This window comes from Notolepis coatsorum (genome assembly GCF_963971535.1).
Source record: "Notolepis coatsorum genome assembly, chromosome: 3".
Classification (NCBI taxonomy): domain Eukaryota; kingdom Metazoa; phylum Chordata; class Actinopteri; order Aulopiformes; family Paralepididae; genus Notolepis; species Notolepis coatsorum.
In genome coordinates, this window is record NC_140167.1 from 46,793 (window position 1) to 63,216 (window position 16,424).

The 16,424-nt window shown below is 46.1% G+C and overlaps 1 protein-coding gene across 1 annotated transcript; it reads left to right on the forward strand.

Annotated features, from left to right (window-relative positions):
- Positions 1-1,191: 1,191 nt before the first annotated feature.
- Positions 1,192-15,341, forward strand: LOC311224525 (pre-mRNA-splicing regulator WTAP-like; the record flags this gene model as incomplete). Its single annotated transcript, XM_084309547.1, has 8 exons — positions 1,192-1,232; positions 3,699-3,750; positions 4,233-4,288; positions 4,433-4,491; positions 7,697-7,830; positions 8,347-8,525; positions 12,296-12,450; positions 14,740-15,341. Coding segments are annotated over exons 2-8 (1,215 nt in total), but the record flags the coding sequence as incomplete, so codon positions are not given.
- Between the last annotated feature and the right edge of the window lie 1,083 nt (positions 15,342-16,424).

The window sequence follows — 16,424 nt, forward strand, 5'->3', positions numbered from 1 at the left end:
TGTTCAGTCCCCTCCCCATCATATGTATATACTCTGTCAGGATCTATGGGTAACAGTACTGTATATTTGAATACCGTATATGTCACAAATGTATCAGTACTAAATACCTGTATGTCCCTATGCCATAAATGTCATGTATGTTGAGTATGCCATAAATGTCAATATGAATTGAAAATGGGGGCCCTGATGGAAACAAGACGAAAGTCTTTCTCTGGTCTGCATCCCCTTAACAATTGTGTGTATTGAGCCGTACTGTATTGTACCCATTCTGCAATCTGTTAAATAAAGTTTTCATTCATTCATTCATTCATTCATTCATTCATTCATTCATTCATTCATTCATTCATTCATTCATACAGTACAGTACAGCTCAATACACACAATTGTTAAGGGGATGCAGACCAAGACTTTCGTCTTGTTTACATCAGGATCCCCCATTTTCAATTCACAAGTTTATTTCCTGTCAGCTATAGACTGTTTCACTGGAATAGTAGGGAACAATTTGGACCTCCTGTAAATTATCACCTGTATTGTATATTACTATTGCACTTTACGGTTAATTACATTTGCACTCTGGCTGGATGCCAAACTTCTTTTCGATGTACTGTACTTGTGCTGTATGATGACAATACATTTGAATCTAATCTAATTATTGCATCAGCAAAACACTGCAACAGGAAATACCCTATATCTATGTATGGTCATATACCCGCCAGTGCAATGTTACATTATGATCTAGATTCTAGAAGGTTTATGTTGTCAACTTATGTTGTCTCTAGATATGTTAGAATTGCAGCCTCCCGTAGGTGCTCTTTAAGAGCGGTTTTGAAGGTGGGTAGTGATTCACATTCCTTTACAGCTGTGGGTAGGGCGTTCCACATTGATGTGGCATAATTGCGAAACGTCATAAATGTCTTGATGAATTGAAAGTGGGGGACCCTGATGTAAACAAGATGAAAGTCTTTCTCTGGTCTGCATCCCATTAACAATTGTGTGTATTGAGCTGTACTGTATTGTACCCATTCTGCAATCTGTTAATAACATTATCAATCAATCAATTCAATCAATCAATCAATCAATCAATCAATCAATCATGTACCATGGGGAGGACGTGAGGCTGCCGACAGCGCCCTCTACAGGAGTTCAGCGGGAGCTCAGCGTTAATGGCTGCAGACCGCAGTGACCAGCTCCAGTTCAACAGCACGTTACCTTGTTTACCTTGTCCTCTCGTGGTGAGTAGCGGCCGCGCGACCTACTTAGCTTCAGCAGAACAATAACTGTCGCCGCAGTTGGATCCTCCTGCTCAGAAACCAACACATCTGACGGTAATAATAATAATATATATAATAACGTCTCTAACGTCTGACCGGCCTGTCGGCAGCGCTGCTCGGGGCTAACTGTTAGCTGCATGATGATGATGAGGATGATGAGGATGATGAGGATCGATAACGTGTCGAGGTTCAGATGTCACAGCCTGGTATTGATCACATTTACTTGCAGAATAACGCAACGCGATTATGAGCTTATTAATTAAATACACAACGTTACCGTTAGTTAGGTTGACGTCGACTAACCGGCTAAGCTAACTAGCTACATGACGTGTTAGCCTTGAGTTAGCCTAGCCTCCTCTCCCTAACTATATACCTAACTATATAACCCAACTATATAACTAACTATATAACCCTAACTATATAACCCTAACTATATAACCCAACTATATAACCCTAACTATATAACCCTAACTATATAACCCAACTATATAACCCTAACTATATAACCCTAACTATATAACCCTAACTATATAACCCTAACTATATAACCCTAACTATATAACCTAACTATATAACCCAACTATATAACCCTAACTATATAACCCTAACTATATAACCTAACTATATAACCCAACTATATAACCCAACTATATAACCCTAACTATATAACCTAACTATATAACCCAACTATATAACCCTAACTATATAACCTAACTATATAACCCAACTATATAACCCTAACTATATAACCCTAACTATATAACCTAACTATAGAACTATATAACCCTAACTATATAACCCTAACTATATAACCTAACTATATAACTCTAACTATATAACTATAACTCAACTATATAACCCTAACTATATAACCTTAACTATATAACTCTAACTATATAACCCAACTATATAACCCTAACTATATAACCCTAACTATATAACCTAACTATATAACCCAACTATATAACCCAACTATATAACCTAACTATATAACCTAACTATAGAACTATATAACCTAACTATAGAACCCTAACTATAGAACTATATAACTATATAACTAACTATATAACTAGAACTATATAACCCTAACTATATAACCCAACTATATAACCCTAACTATATAACCCTAACTATAGAACTATATAACCCTAACTATATAACCCTAACTATATAACCCTAACTATATAACCTAACTATATAACCCTAACTATAGAACTATATAACCCTAACTATATAACCCTAACTATATAACCCTAACTATATAACCCTAACTATAGAACTATATAACCCTAACTATATAACCCTAACTATATAACCCTAACTATATAACCCTAACTATAGAACTATATAACCCTAACTATATAACCCTAACTATATAACCCTAACTATATAACCCTAACTATAGAACTATAGAACCCTAACTATATAACCCTAACTATATAACCCTAACTATATAACCCTAACTATAGAACTATATAACCCTAACTATATAACCCTAACTATATAACCCAACTATATAACTATATAACCCTAACTATATAACCCTAACTATATAACCTAACTATATAACCCTAACTATATATATAACCCTAACTATATAACCTAACTATATAACTATATAACCCAACTATATAACCTAACTATATAACCCTAGCCTCTCCACACATGCAGCCTGAACAACAACATATATATACGGTCCGATGCGTTTATTCTAACTGCTGCTAAGGTGCTGCCACTCTGTTTCTCTTCACGTTATTCCAAGAATCTAACGTTAGGACGATACGTTACAACCATGTGTGTGGGAACATAAACATAAACACCCTCTAAGCAAGAAACCAACAACTAAAAGTCAAACCGGTGCAGTACCATAATATATCACAAATAAATGTGATGGATTCCATCGAACATAGCTAATGGCTGCAGACTCATACATACAACTTATTAAACCTCACGCCGTGCAGCAGCTACAACGTGTGTGTGAGAGTAGAGATGCAGTCGAGATGTTGGATCCTAATGTGAAAAACTGATTTTATATGTCTGCACTTTATGTGCTCATTTTATGCCTTATGTCTTTTTTCTGTTGTGAAGCACTTTGAGCTGCAGTTTCTGTATGAAAGGTGCTCTACAAATAAAGTTTATTATTATTATTATTAAAGAGAGAGAAACTTAATAGCTTGGCTATAACAGGCCTAACGTTACCAGATATAGATAATAATCAGTGTCAGTGTACTACTATTGTCTCATATATGACTATTTTCATGTATATCCTCCCAAAATGTTGCACCTCTATTCCCACAGTTTAAAAGAAAAGTCAAATCGAGCGGCTTGATCTGTTCCTCAGTTTGTCCACCTGTCATGAGCTATAGCTAAACCCACCGTTCTGTCTGTCTGTCTGTCTGTCTGTCTGTCTGTCTGTCTGTCTTTCAGCCACGCAAAAGAGTCCCGCAGAATGACTGACGACGAGCCTTTGCCCAAAAAGGTGGGTCAAGAGCATCACCTTTTAACAGTTTATTCTCGGTCAACAAAAGTTATCATATTGATGACCCGACTTGTAGCTTGCAGCCAGGCCTAGACTCTCCAGCCACACTGGACGTAACAGTACTGTATATCTGTATGTTGTGTGTGTCATAAATGTCATGATTAGATTAGATTATTATATCTGTCTATCTGTATGTTGTCTATGTCATAAATGTTATGATGAATTGAAAATGGGGGACCCTGATGTAAACAAGACGAAAGTCTTTCTCTGGTCTGCATCCCCTTAACAATTGTGTGTATTGAGCCGACCGTACTGTATTGTACCCATTCTGCAATCTGTTAATACAATTTTCAATCAAAACCATGGAGTAGCTATTATAAGGTCAGCGTTGCCCGCTCGTAAAACATAGCCGGTTGTGAAATGCAAAGTAAAGATGTATGTGTTGGTTGGTACCTTACTTCATCCAATGTTTTACATTTTAGGTCCGTCTCAGTGACTCTGATTTGAAGAATATGACTCGGGAGGAACTCTGTGAAAGGTATAACTTCAGCCCACTTTATGACCTTGCCACCACTGTCGGAAATAAACAAACTAAATATTTCGTCCTCTGCTTTAAAGGTAGTCATGCTATGTCCCAAAGTAAGCATCCGTGTGTTTGAACTGTGTGCCTGCCCTCTTTCAGGTGGAAGCAGGAGGAAGCCTACATCCAAATGCTGGAGAAGAAATATTCAGATATAAGTTGTAAGTTCTCTCGCCTTTCTCCTCACCGGTGATCTGTTTGAGCTGAGCTCTGTGTGTTTTGTGTTTGTGGGGCGGCAGTGACTCAGGAGGTAGAACCCAGTCGTCTGGTAATCTGAAGGTTCCCGGTTCGATGCCACCTTCTCCCGGGCAGCGTGTCGAAGTGCCCTTGAGCAAGGCACCCCTAATTGCTCTCGATAAGCAGGTTGGCACCCTGCACGGTTGCCTCCGCCGTCTGTGTGCGTGAATCAGAAAGAGAACGCTTGGGCGCCCTGGTGGCGCGCCCTGGTGGCGCACCGCGTAGCTGCGCTTTCAGTGTCCTCGCAGCGTCCTGGGTTCGAATCCGGCCCAGGACTGTTGTTGCATGTCCTCCCCATCTCGACTGTCCTGTCCTCCCCATCTCGACGGTCCTATCCACAATAAAGCAGAAAATGCCATAAAAAAATATCTTTAAATAAAGAGAGAAAGGTCAGACAGGTCTTTATTGCCAAGTAGTTTACACATGCAAGGAATTTGATTTGGTAGTTTTTGGTGTGACTTTTAACAGACAGACAAGTACGGTAGAATAAAATAAAGAGGTAGAATAAAAATGGAATATTAACTAAATTATTCAATTGTGCACAATGTGGTCAAGTATATACACTAATTAGAATAACATATTTAACAGGGATGTGCAATTGAGCAGTAAATGTGCAAAAAGTAGGAACTTGGAAGTATAATAATAATAATAATAACTTTATTTGTATAGCACCTTTCATACAAGGGGATTGCAGTTCAAAGTGCTTTATATCAGTAAGAAATAAGACATAAAATCAGTGTAAAACAAGCAGCAAGAGCAAAGCATAAAGTGGGATCAAATAATGCAGATATATTAATCAAATCATATCAGAACCTCAAGTTCCAATAGGCTTCTAAGTATGAACAAGTATAAAGAGTTTTGATTGTATATACAAATATATAGTGAATGTGAGGAACAAAATTGTAAAGCGCTTTAGATAAAAGCTGCAATATAAATGCACCATATATATATATATATATATATATATATATATATATTCTCCGGCAGCATGGCTACATGAGTAGAGCTCCGGATTCATGATCGGAAGATCACCCTTTCGAGCCCCGGTCAAGTTCGTTGTCGGAAAGTGGTGTTGCTGTCCAGCAGGGGGCACTCTGTCCTCTGGACTTGTCAGTAACAATGCCCCTGTTACGGTGATGGGGACACAGTATAGCTGCGAGTGCCGTCCTTCGGATGAGACGCTAAACCGAGGTCTCCGGACTGAATCTCGGTCGTTAGGGGGTTTCCCAACGTTCCTGGCCAAATTCCCAATCAGGCCTCTGACATCAAGGTCACCTAATCATCCCTTCCCCATAATTGGCTGACATCAATCCCTGTCTCCTGAGCCATTCAGCCATTGTGTAGTGTGATGTGTGCCTGGTGCCAGTGTATAAAAGGATCATCATTATAATACCTCTAAAAAAAAAGTTATCCACTTTAGCCTGGCAAAACACCTAGTGCTTTTTTTGTGTTCTCATCAGTGCATGTGAGCGGATCGGAGCGTGAGCGGCGCGGGGAGCGGAGCTGGCGGTTTTGACGTGAGCGAGGAGTGGGTTTTAAAATGGGTCGGCGCGACGTCCGGAGCGAGAGTTCTCCTCCGCTCCAATCCACTCCAGGCCGCTCACAGTGGTTTAACACTGATGTAATATACATGTAGTACAATGCCAAAGCAACAGATGGCGATGTACAAACATGAAGGCCATTTTCAACCAATGAGAAGGGTGAACCTGTGATATCCTGTTCAGGCTTTGTCACTCACTCCTGTTAGAAAAAGTATCGACGCCATTGTTGTTGTCGTTAGCTTACATGCTAACGTTAATGGCAGCGACCATAGCATTGTGGCTCGGCTAGCTATCATCGCTTAATAGAGCTAGTGAATGGATAAACAACGTTATTTAACATTGCAGAATTGGTACAATTACAATGCGGCTCAATACAAACAATTGTTAAGGGGCCCAGGGGGTGTAGACTGTTGTAGTTTGAGCTAATTTACACCATGCTCAAAAAAAAAAAAAAATCTGCCGAGCGATCTGGCGCGGGGAGCGCTCGATTCAAGGTGAGTGGTGAGCGAGCGGAGAGCGACTTGGGGGCGGGGTCAACATGAGCGATTAGCGGAGCGGACCAAGCTTTAAAGAGCGAAGAGCGGATTTCTCGGCCGCGCCGATCCGCTCACGTGGCCTGGTTCTCATTGACTCCCATGTTAAAATGCAGATTTTTAATCTGCACTCATTCATTCAATCGCCGCTGTAATTATCAAATACACACTATTTTCGTAACACCAGGAGCCTGTTGCTCTCCCATGAGTCCGTTACCGTATTATGACACGGTGGCGCAGTTGCACTATGGCTGGTGTAGGCAGTCAAATCACCCGGCCGTTGTGCTTCCTATTGGTCCAGGCGGTGATGTGAGAACCTTGTAGCCGTGTGTGAGTGCTCTGGAGGGGGGGGGGGGGGGGGGTGCGGAGAGAGAGAGCGATTGGAGGACTTCCTTCTTCCTCACACACAGCGGCTGAGCTGTGCCGGGGTGGAGTCTGCCTTGCGCGGCTTTTCTCTGACAGAGAGAGGAGGAAATAGCGGAAGAGGGCTGGTCCTCAGCACACGCCGGTCTGCTCTTCAGAATTTACCGGGAGAAATGTTCACTGTACCCCCGCTGACATAATAAGCAATAATCGGTGCTTACTAACGTTATTAGTTACACTATTTCTGACCGAATTAGTCATTCATTTGTAAATATGAATACATATTCTTTTTCACACGGACTCTGTGCATGTTTTCGACGCTGAACTCTGGCGTTGAAATCGTGTAGAAATGTGAACTAAATGCAGATGTCTGCATTTTTGTCATAAAAAGGGATTTAATATCAAACAAACGGGAATATAAGTGGTTAAGATTTGGAAATAGTTGTAATCTTTTACATATATATGGAGGTTAGGATGTTAGTGCACTTCCTGAAAAGATTTTTTTTTTTTTTAAATATTAAAGATTAAGAATTATATGGCCTTGAACTTGATGCAAACATTTCATGCTTACGAATACAACTCTGCAAAGTTGTTAGGGGGGCATAAGATAAGGAAATCGTCGTGGATATGATTTGAGCTTCACGCAAGTGCGTTCTTCACATGCAAGTGCCCCCCCCCCCCCTTGCCTACAGCTACAGCGAGCGACGTGGGCGACCTGCGCGGCTCCGAGGAGAAGCTGAAGCTGCAGCAGCAGGAGGCGGCGCGGCGCGAGAACATCCTGGTGGTCCGGCTCGCCACCAAGGAGCAGGAGATGCAGGAGAGCGCCGTGAGTTACTGTCAGTCTGTGCCCTAGTCCGTCATCCAGGGATGTGATTTCTGATTTTTATATTTATATAATATTTATATATAATTAATTTAAAAAAATTGTGAAAGAAAATCAATCAATATTGAGCTTTATGTATGTTTTGATTATTTTTCCACTTGGTCTCTAAGCGAAACGCGAAAGCAACATCTATCGGACCTGCTATTCTTGCATAACAGATTTTCAACCCCTCCCACCTTCCTCTTCCCTGTGAACAGTTCAATCTATGCAAATAAAATGTGTTCATTCATTCAAATGGAGTGTTTATTTAAAAATAAAATATAATAATAATAGTAGTTTAGAAAATGTTCAGGTTTTTTTTCTCTTAAGGCTCGATCACATCCCTGTCCATTATAACCCCTTTTTTCATTAAGACGCATGAGAAAATAACTCCCTACTAACTTCCGCCGTGAAGGAGTCTGGATGCCGGCGCGGAGGGATGTGACGGTGACGTGTGGCACCTCTCTGCTTTGCACACAGACTCAGATCCAGTACCTGAAGCAGGCCCAGCGGCCGCACGTGGCCCAGCTGCGGAGCGCCATGGTGGACCCGGCCGTCAACATGTTCTTCCTGCGCATGCGGAGCGAACTGGACGAGACCAAAGACAAACTGGAGCAGGCGCAAAATGAACTGAGTGCCTGGCAATTTACACCCGATAGGTAAACCCAACCGAAAAGACTTGGCCAGACAACTCCTCCTCCTCAGCAAGAATGCAAACGTGTGGTCACTGTGGTGGGGAGAGACTGTAAAGAGAGTGCTATGTATTTGAAACTGACTTTAAAAAAGAGAGAGAGAGAGACCCCCCCCACTCTCGTCAGAGACGTTGTCAAAGACTTGTCAGGTGAACTGATCACGGCTCTAAAGGGGCAGGAAGGAAGCGGGACGGCTCGGAAGAGATGCTCACTCTCAGCCCCCGAATGAGCCCCCCCCCCCCCCCCCCCCCCGTTAGGATCAGTGCTATACTCTCTGTGGACGGATGATTGGACGAGCAGCAGCATGCCTGTGTGTCAAACATCTACAGTCTATATATATATATCTCTATATACTGTATCGAAGTTTTTACGAAGGTAAACCAAACAGGGTATGTTGTTCAACCCTCTGTGGTAAATGATATCTTGTAACAAGCACTTTATTTCAGAGCCTTAATCTATCCTGTAATTAAGTTTGGTGTTTATGTTAGATTAGATTCAAATGTATTCAGATTCTCGTACGGTCCCAGGGTGACTGGTAGATGATGGATCATAATAACAGCCTTTTGGATTTGGACGGTTTCAGTGAATAGACACGTTGTGTCGCCCGCCTGCGAGGCCACTCGCCCCCCCCCCCCCCCCCCCCCCCCCGCTCCACTCAGAGTATAGAGACGCTGAGCATCAGGTTGGTGTGGAGGGAGCCCCGTCAGGCCCCGTCAGGCCCCAGCTCAGGCCCCGTCAGCCCCCGTCAGGCCCCAGCTCAGGCCCCGTCAGGCCCCAGCTCAGCCCCCGTCAGGCCCCAGCTCAGCCCCCGTCAGGCCCCAGCTCAGGCCCCAGCTCAGCCCCAGCTCAGGCCCCAGCTCAGCCCCCGTCAGGCCCCAGCTCAGGCCCCGTCAGGCCCCAGCTCAGCCCCAGCTCAGCCCCCGTCAGGCCCCAGCTCAGGCCCCAGCTCAGCCCCAGCTCAGGCCCCAGCTCAGCCCCCGTCAGGCCCCAGCTCAGGCCCCGTCAGGCCCCAGCTCAGCCCCCGTCAGGCCCCAGCTCAGCCCCCGTCAGGCCCCAGCTCAGCCCCCGTCAGGCCCCGTCAGGCCCCAGCTCAGGCCCCGTCAGGCCCCAGCTCAGGCCCCAGCTCAGCCCCCGTCAGGCCCCAGCTCAGGCCCCAGCTCAGGCCCCGTCAGGCCCCGTCAGGCCCCAGCTCAGAGACTGTTAAGGAGCCCCAGCTCAGAGACCGTTAGATACTAAAGACTGTGGGTCTCTGGCTCCACCCTGGGCGTACGTCCAGTCTCTTAAGCCGACACAGGAGTCACCTCGATCACCCACTTTGTCAATAATATGAGCCGTGTTGCAGGTAGGACTATTTTAATTTATTCATGTTGTGTTGCAAGTTGTTGTTTTTTTCTTTTCTCTTCACAACCCTCTGATGTTTCTCAAACTTTCACTCTAGTTACTATGACAACCGACTGTATTGAATCCTTAATTCCAAGTGTAAACAAACGGGAAGCCGGGGCGGCTACGTGGCGTAGTGGGCAAGGCGCTCGCCACAAATGCGGAGACGCTGGGTTCGCCTGTTCGAGCCCAGCGCTCCACATTGCTTTCAGTTTAGCTGGTCGTCCGTACTAATACACATTGGCCGTATTAGGGGGTGGGAAACTGATGGGTATGGATCGGGCGTTGTGGACAGCGACTCCTACAGGTCGGTTGGTGCGCCTGCGCAGTAGAATCAGGAAGTGTCGGGGGCAGCGTGAGCCTCCCACGCGTTACTCCTCGCCACTGAGAGATCGAGCTGCGCAGGTGAAAAGATGCGACTGCTGTTACCTCAAGTACCGGAGGGGACTTGTGCTATGTATGACTTAGTCCACATTGCAGCCGGCTTGTGGGAGGCAAGAAACAGCGTTCGTGACAGGGGAGGGTTGAATTGGATGATACGAAATTGGGATGGGAGAAAATATAGTAAAAGGGAGAAAAAAATATAGAAAATGGGAGAAAAAGTGGATAAAAAAAAAAAACGGGAAGCCCTGTAGAAAGATGAGGCATGGGTTTGGCATTTATTTATTCTTCCCCCCCCCTCCTTCCCATTTTCAAATTGATTTAACGGTATGGCAAAGCTCAGTATCACGACTTATCAAGATGTTACAAAACCGTTTAAAAGCTTTGTACTGTTTTGAGGAGTCGTGGTTTTCCTGAGCTGTCGCATACTGTGCTGTCGGCCTGTGTGTGTGTTTTGTATTATTTGTAAACATTTGAGAAATGGACTGATGTTTTGAGTTATGAGTTATGGGGTGTAAACATTGCTAAAAGCTTGATTGTACTACTATTCAACATTCTAGTATATATGTGGGATTGGAATCTCAGGATTACATTTTGAGTCGTGGGGTTATGATTAGATTTCAAATTGATTTGCATGTAAACTTAATAATAATCACAATTGATTCATTCTTGATTGCCATTAGCCTTTGTGTTACAGAGCTTGTGTACTGTGAGCCTTTCTGATTTGCTAATCTTGGCAATCGGTAGGATTTAGCGAGCTAATGATTCATAATTCTAAGGTCATGAGGCATCTTAAAACGATCATTTCAATCCTCTTCCCCTCCCCTAAAGGCAAAACATTACTGGTTATTCCATGGGGGGAATTATTATTATACATGTTCTGCTTAGATATGGGACAGTTGGTATAACTGTAAGTGGGCTAAGTAGCACAGATTGTAGCACTGCCTTTGGCGAAGAAAGAATTATGACTGAATATTGTCATACTAATGATTGGAGCGCTAAGCGTTGCTGTTAGTTTCACCGGATCACTGGGCACTTCACGGCACACGATTCTGTCCAAATAAATGGTTGCTACAAAGTAAATTTGATCAGGAACATCTATGAATGTTTGTTTTAATAGACTCCAGAATCAGAAAGGTCTTTATTGCCAAGTCGTTTTCACAGACAAGGAATTTGCTTTGGTCGTTATCGGCGCGACATTAGCGGACAGACATTAACAAACGGATAATACAATAAAGAGGTGGGAGTAAAATTAAATATGAACTAAGTTAAGCACAATATAATATAATTATGAAATAATATAGGCCAGGGCTGTACAACTGTAAATAAGAGGTTGAATAAAATTATATGGGATATAAACTAAATTAAATATAGCACAATAGAATATAGTACAATTATTATAAGTACAAATTAAATAAGAATAGACCAGGGCTGTACAACTGGGCAGATGTGGTCAAAATATATACTGTAGTGTCCGCTTGTCGCTCCCCAATGAATCGACAAGCGTCCACGATGCACCCGCAATTAATTATCTTACTCAGTCCCAAAGTTTGTGATGTTGAATGAATTGAATGTCCAAAGTTGCCGCCAGTTCGGTTTACAGGGTTTATTGTTGTCCAAAGGTGAATGATGGTGAATGAAGGGTTAAATCACAACAGTTGTCAAGTGCTCCATTGTCAGTTCCAAACGGTGAGACAGGTAGAAAAATGTATCCTCATCACAGGTGCATAAGATTGCAGTGATCACCTTGGCTATTTATAGGAGTGGGCTGTAATGGGTGGTGAGCCCTCTAGTGTCCAAACATAAATAAGACAGTCTAAACAGTGCATAGTTCTAATATATAATATAATATATATATATAATTATAATAATATATAAATCCACCAAGTCGGTTTCTGCCTCTACATATACACTAATTAGAATGAAGTAACTTGGAAGGTTTAACACTTTTTTTAAACCCGCTTCGCCCCCTACAGCCAGACGGGCAAGAAGCTGATGGCCAAGTGCCGCATGCTGATCCAGGAGAACCAGGAGCTGGGCCGGCAGGGCTCCCAGGGCCGCGTGGCCCAGCTGGAGGCGGAGCTGGCCCTGCAGAAGAAGTACAGCGGAGAGCTCAAGAGCAGCCAGGAGGGTGAGTGGAGACGGTGTGACGAACAATAACGCTTTTTATTTTATTTATTTAACCTTTATTTAGCCAGATAAAACATTAACACATTGCCCGCCGGGGCTTATGCCCATGTCATGCCCCTCTCTGCCAGCGCTGTAAGCCTATGGAGATGTTCACCTTCTTTGCAGGGCTATAACTTTTTAAATTGTATTGCTATATTGACATTACTATGGCCCATTCAACATCGATTATCTATCGTTCAGGATGTGGGAACGTTGTACTTTTTCATTCGTACATTGTTGTGTTAATACCTTCTAGAATATAAGTATGTTTTTAATCTTTTCTGCTGTAATTCCAAAAACGCTAGTTATAGGCCCAAACACATTATATAGAATATCGATTGCCGTTTCCCCCCCCCCATACACGCTACACCAAAAAAACTAATGTATATGATCGGTATGCATTATGCCTCATCATGCGCGGAGGAAAGGGGGGGGGGTCGTTTATAATTCCCTGATCATCAGTAACTGCTTTATGTAGGTTGGGTGGATATATTGATCAGATGGTTTGCAAACAAGGAAATGCACAATCGGGTTGAAAATAACGTTATATTCCTCTTACCGTGCGCCAATGAGACTGGCGGTGAAAGATCCCAATTATACGACGCCGATCGCCTAGGTCCATTTCCGGTTTCTATGGCGCAATAAACGCCGAAATCATATCTATTATTACGTTTAGAAAGCGATCCATTATGTACATAGTGTCTGTCGGGAGTCCTGCAACGAGATGTGACTGCCGGATGGTTTCATCGATGCACTGATGGCACATCCTGTTTGTGAGTGTAACTCGCCCGACCATCCACCAGGCGGCGGTATTGAGCCGTTGTTGCGTGTGTCTAGGTGCGAGTATGAATGAGTGCTTGTATGTTGTGTGTGAGCCTGATACCGATATGCATGCCCCCCCCCCCCATTACATATCTCTTGTTGTGGAATTAACAAAACATTATGCATACTTTTGACAATAAGTCAAATCAGAATTTGTTCTTACTTGCTTGGGTAAATAAAGGTTAAATAGATGTACCAAAAAAAATCCTCCTACGTTGCCTATTTCATCGTCATCGTCCCCTCCCCCTCTCTCTCTCCCCCCTCCCACGTCCTCTCCCCCTCTCTCTCTCCCCCCCCCCACGTCCTCTCCCCCTCTCTCTCTCCCCCCCCCACGTCCTCTCCCCTCTCTCTCTCTCCCTCCCCCACGTCCTCTCCCCTCTCTCTCTCTCCCTCCCCCACGTCCCCTCTCTCTCTCCCCCCCCCACGTCCTCTCCCCTCTCTCTCTCTCCCTCCCCCACGTCCTCTCCCCCTCTCTCTCTCCCTCCCCCACGTCCTCTCCCCCCTCTCTCTCTCCCTCCCCCACGTCCTCTCCCCCCTCTCTCTCTCCCTCCCCCACGTCCTCTCCCCTCTCTCTCTCTCCCTCCCCCACGTCCTCTCCCCCCTCTCTCTCTCCCCCCCCCCACGTCCTCTCCCCTCTCTCTCTCTCCCTCCCCCACGTCCTCTCCCCTCTCTCTCTCCCTCCCCCACGTCCTCTCCCCCCTCTCTCTCTCCCCCCCCCACGTCCTCTCCCCTCTCTCTCTCTCCCTCCCCCACGTCCTCTCCCCTCTCTCTCTCTCCCTCCCCCACGTCCTCTCCCCTCTCTCTCTCCCTCCCCCACGTCCTCTCCCCTCTCTCTCCCTCCCCCACGTCCCCTCCCCCTCTCTCTCTCTCCCTCCCCCACGTCCTCTCCCCTCTCTCTCTCTCTCCCCCCCCCACGTCCTCTCCCCTCTCTCTCTCTCCCTCCCCCACGTCCTCTCCCCTCTCTCTCTCTCCCTCCCCCACGTCCTCTCCCCTCTCTCTCTCTCCCTCCCCCACGTCCTCTCCCCTCTCTCTCTCTCCCTCCCCCACGTCCCCTCCCCCTCTCTCTCTCCCCCCCCCCACGTCCTCTCCCCTCTCTCTCTCTCCCTCCCCCACGTCCTCTCCCCCCTCTCTCTCTCTCTCTCCCTCCCCCACGTCCTCTCCCCTCTCTCTCTCTCCCTCCCCCACGTCCCCTCCCCCTCTCTCTCTCCCCCCCCCCCACGTCCTCTCCCCTCTCTCTCTCTCCCTCCCCCACGTCCTCTCCCCCCTCTCTCTCTCTCTCTCCCTCCCCCACGTCCTCTCCCCCCTCTCTCTCTCTCCCTCCCCCACGTCCTCTCCCCCCTCTCTCTCTCTCCCCCCCCCCACGTCCTCTCCCCTCTCTCTCTCTCCCTCCCCCACGTCCTCTCCCCCCCCTCTCTCTCTCCCCCCGCAGAGCTGAACGACTTCATCATCCAGCTGGACGAGGAGGTGGAGGGCATGCAGAGCACCATCCTGGTCCTGCAGCACCAGCTGAGGGAGGCCCGTCAGCAGCTCTCCCAGGCCCAGTGCACCTCCGCCTCCACGCCCCAGGGGGCCCGCAGCACGGAGCCGCCTCCCCGCCACAAGGACCCCGCGGAGGGGGACGCCACCAACGGCCCCGGCAGCAAGACCAAGACCAAGAACCACACGGGCCCCGTTCACAGGACGCCGGCGCCGACGGGCCCCTCCAGGGAGACGAGGAGCAGACACACAGAGAGACGCCACGCCTCGCCGCCGCCACGCACAAAACTCTCCGCCTCCTGCAGCCACTCGGGGGGAGGGACCCCGCTCAGCGACGCCTACGAGGCGGTGGACTCGCCCGCCGGCAGCGACGCTTCCCCCACGCGGCATTCCACCGGCACAGACTCGAACCGGGACCCGCGGGGGGACGGGGCGCCCGCGGGGGGGGAGGGGTGCGGGCAGGACTGCGGACTCGCGCTGCGCTCAGAACGGCTTGAACGTTACGATTTAGAGCCCTCTCTCTCTCTCTCTCTCTCTCTCTCTCTCTCTCTCTCTCTCTCTCTCTCTCCCTCCCCCTCTCTCTCTCTCTCTCTCTCTCTCTCCCTCCCCCTCTCTCTCCCTCCCCCTCTCTCTCTCTCTCTCTCTCTCTCTCCCTCTCTCTATCTCTCTCTCCCTCTCTCTCTCTCTCTCTCTCTCTCCCTCCGACGTTAGGATAGAACGATTTTCCACCCGAGGTTACTGTGTGGACTCCGGAGGGGGAGGAGCTGTAATGGAGGGGGAGGAGCTGTACCCGAGGGGGAGGGGCTGTACTTTCAGTGGTTTAGAGAAAGAAAACCAACACATTTCCATGAATCTGTACATTTGTCCAGTTCTCCGCCACATTGCGACCCTTAGACACGTCTCTGTTACGTCGCGGTTCAAAACGCCGTCACGTGCTGCTAAACCTCTTTATTTCAACATGAGTGTGATTTTCAGTTCATTGTGAAGAAAGGTTTCCAGAGTGTTTCTTTTTGTCCCACAGAGACCCACTTACTGAACAATAAAGTTTTTGTTTGTTTATGACCTCTTAACCTTTTGATTTTGAAACGTTTGATAAGTTCATTACGTGTTTGTATTCACCGGACATCTCAGCTGTTTGGGTGGAAATACAGAGCGCTGGTGTGATCTGAAGGTAATTTCGATTGTATGTTGTATATATGTATATATATAGGTGAGGAATTCAACAGCTGGTATTGCACAGGAAATGAAAGCAGACATCCTACTGGCTGTGCTGCGGAAGCTGACCGCAGTATCTACAAAACAGTGAAACTGAGACATTTTTTTGTTAAAGTCCTTTAACTATCCTGTGATTTTGTAGTCACTGCTTCTTTATACCCCTTTTCTCAAACGGAGCAAGATTGAACTCAGAAACTTTAAAACGGATATTGAGAAGTAAGAAATATTTCATTTATAACTAAATTTTGAAAAGAAGAATGTAGGTGCTGTGGTTGGCTTCTGCAGCGTTCACATGCCGTTACTCTGTCCTATGGAATGTAAACAGTTCTTCACTCTGTCGTGGGTCCTCCTTGGTCCGGGTGTTACCTCAGTCTCACAATAACTGTCTACTGGAGCAGATCTGTGGGTTCTCCCCCCTCAGTG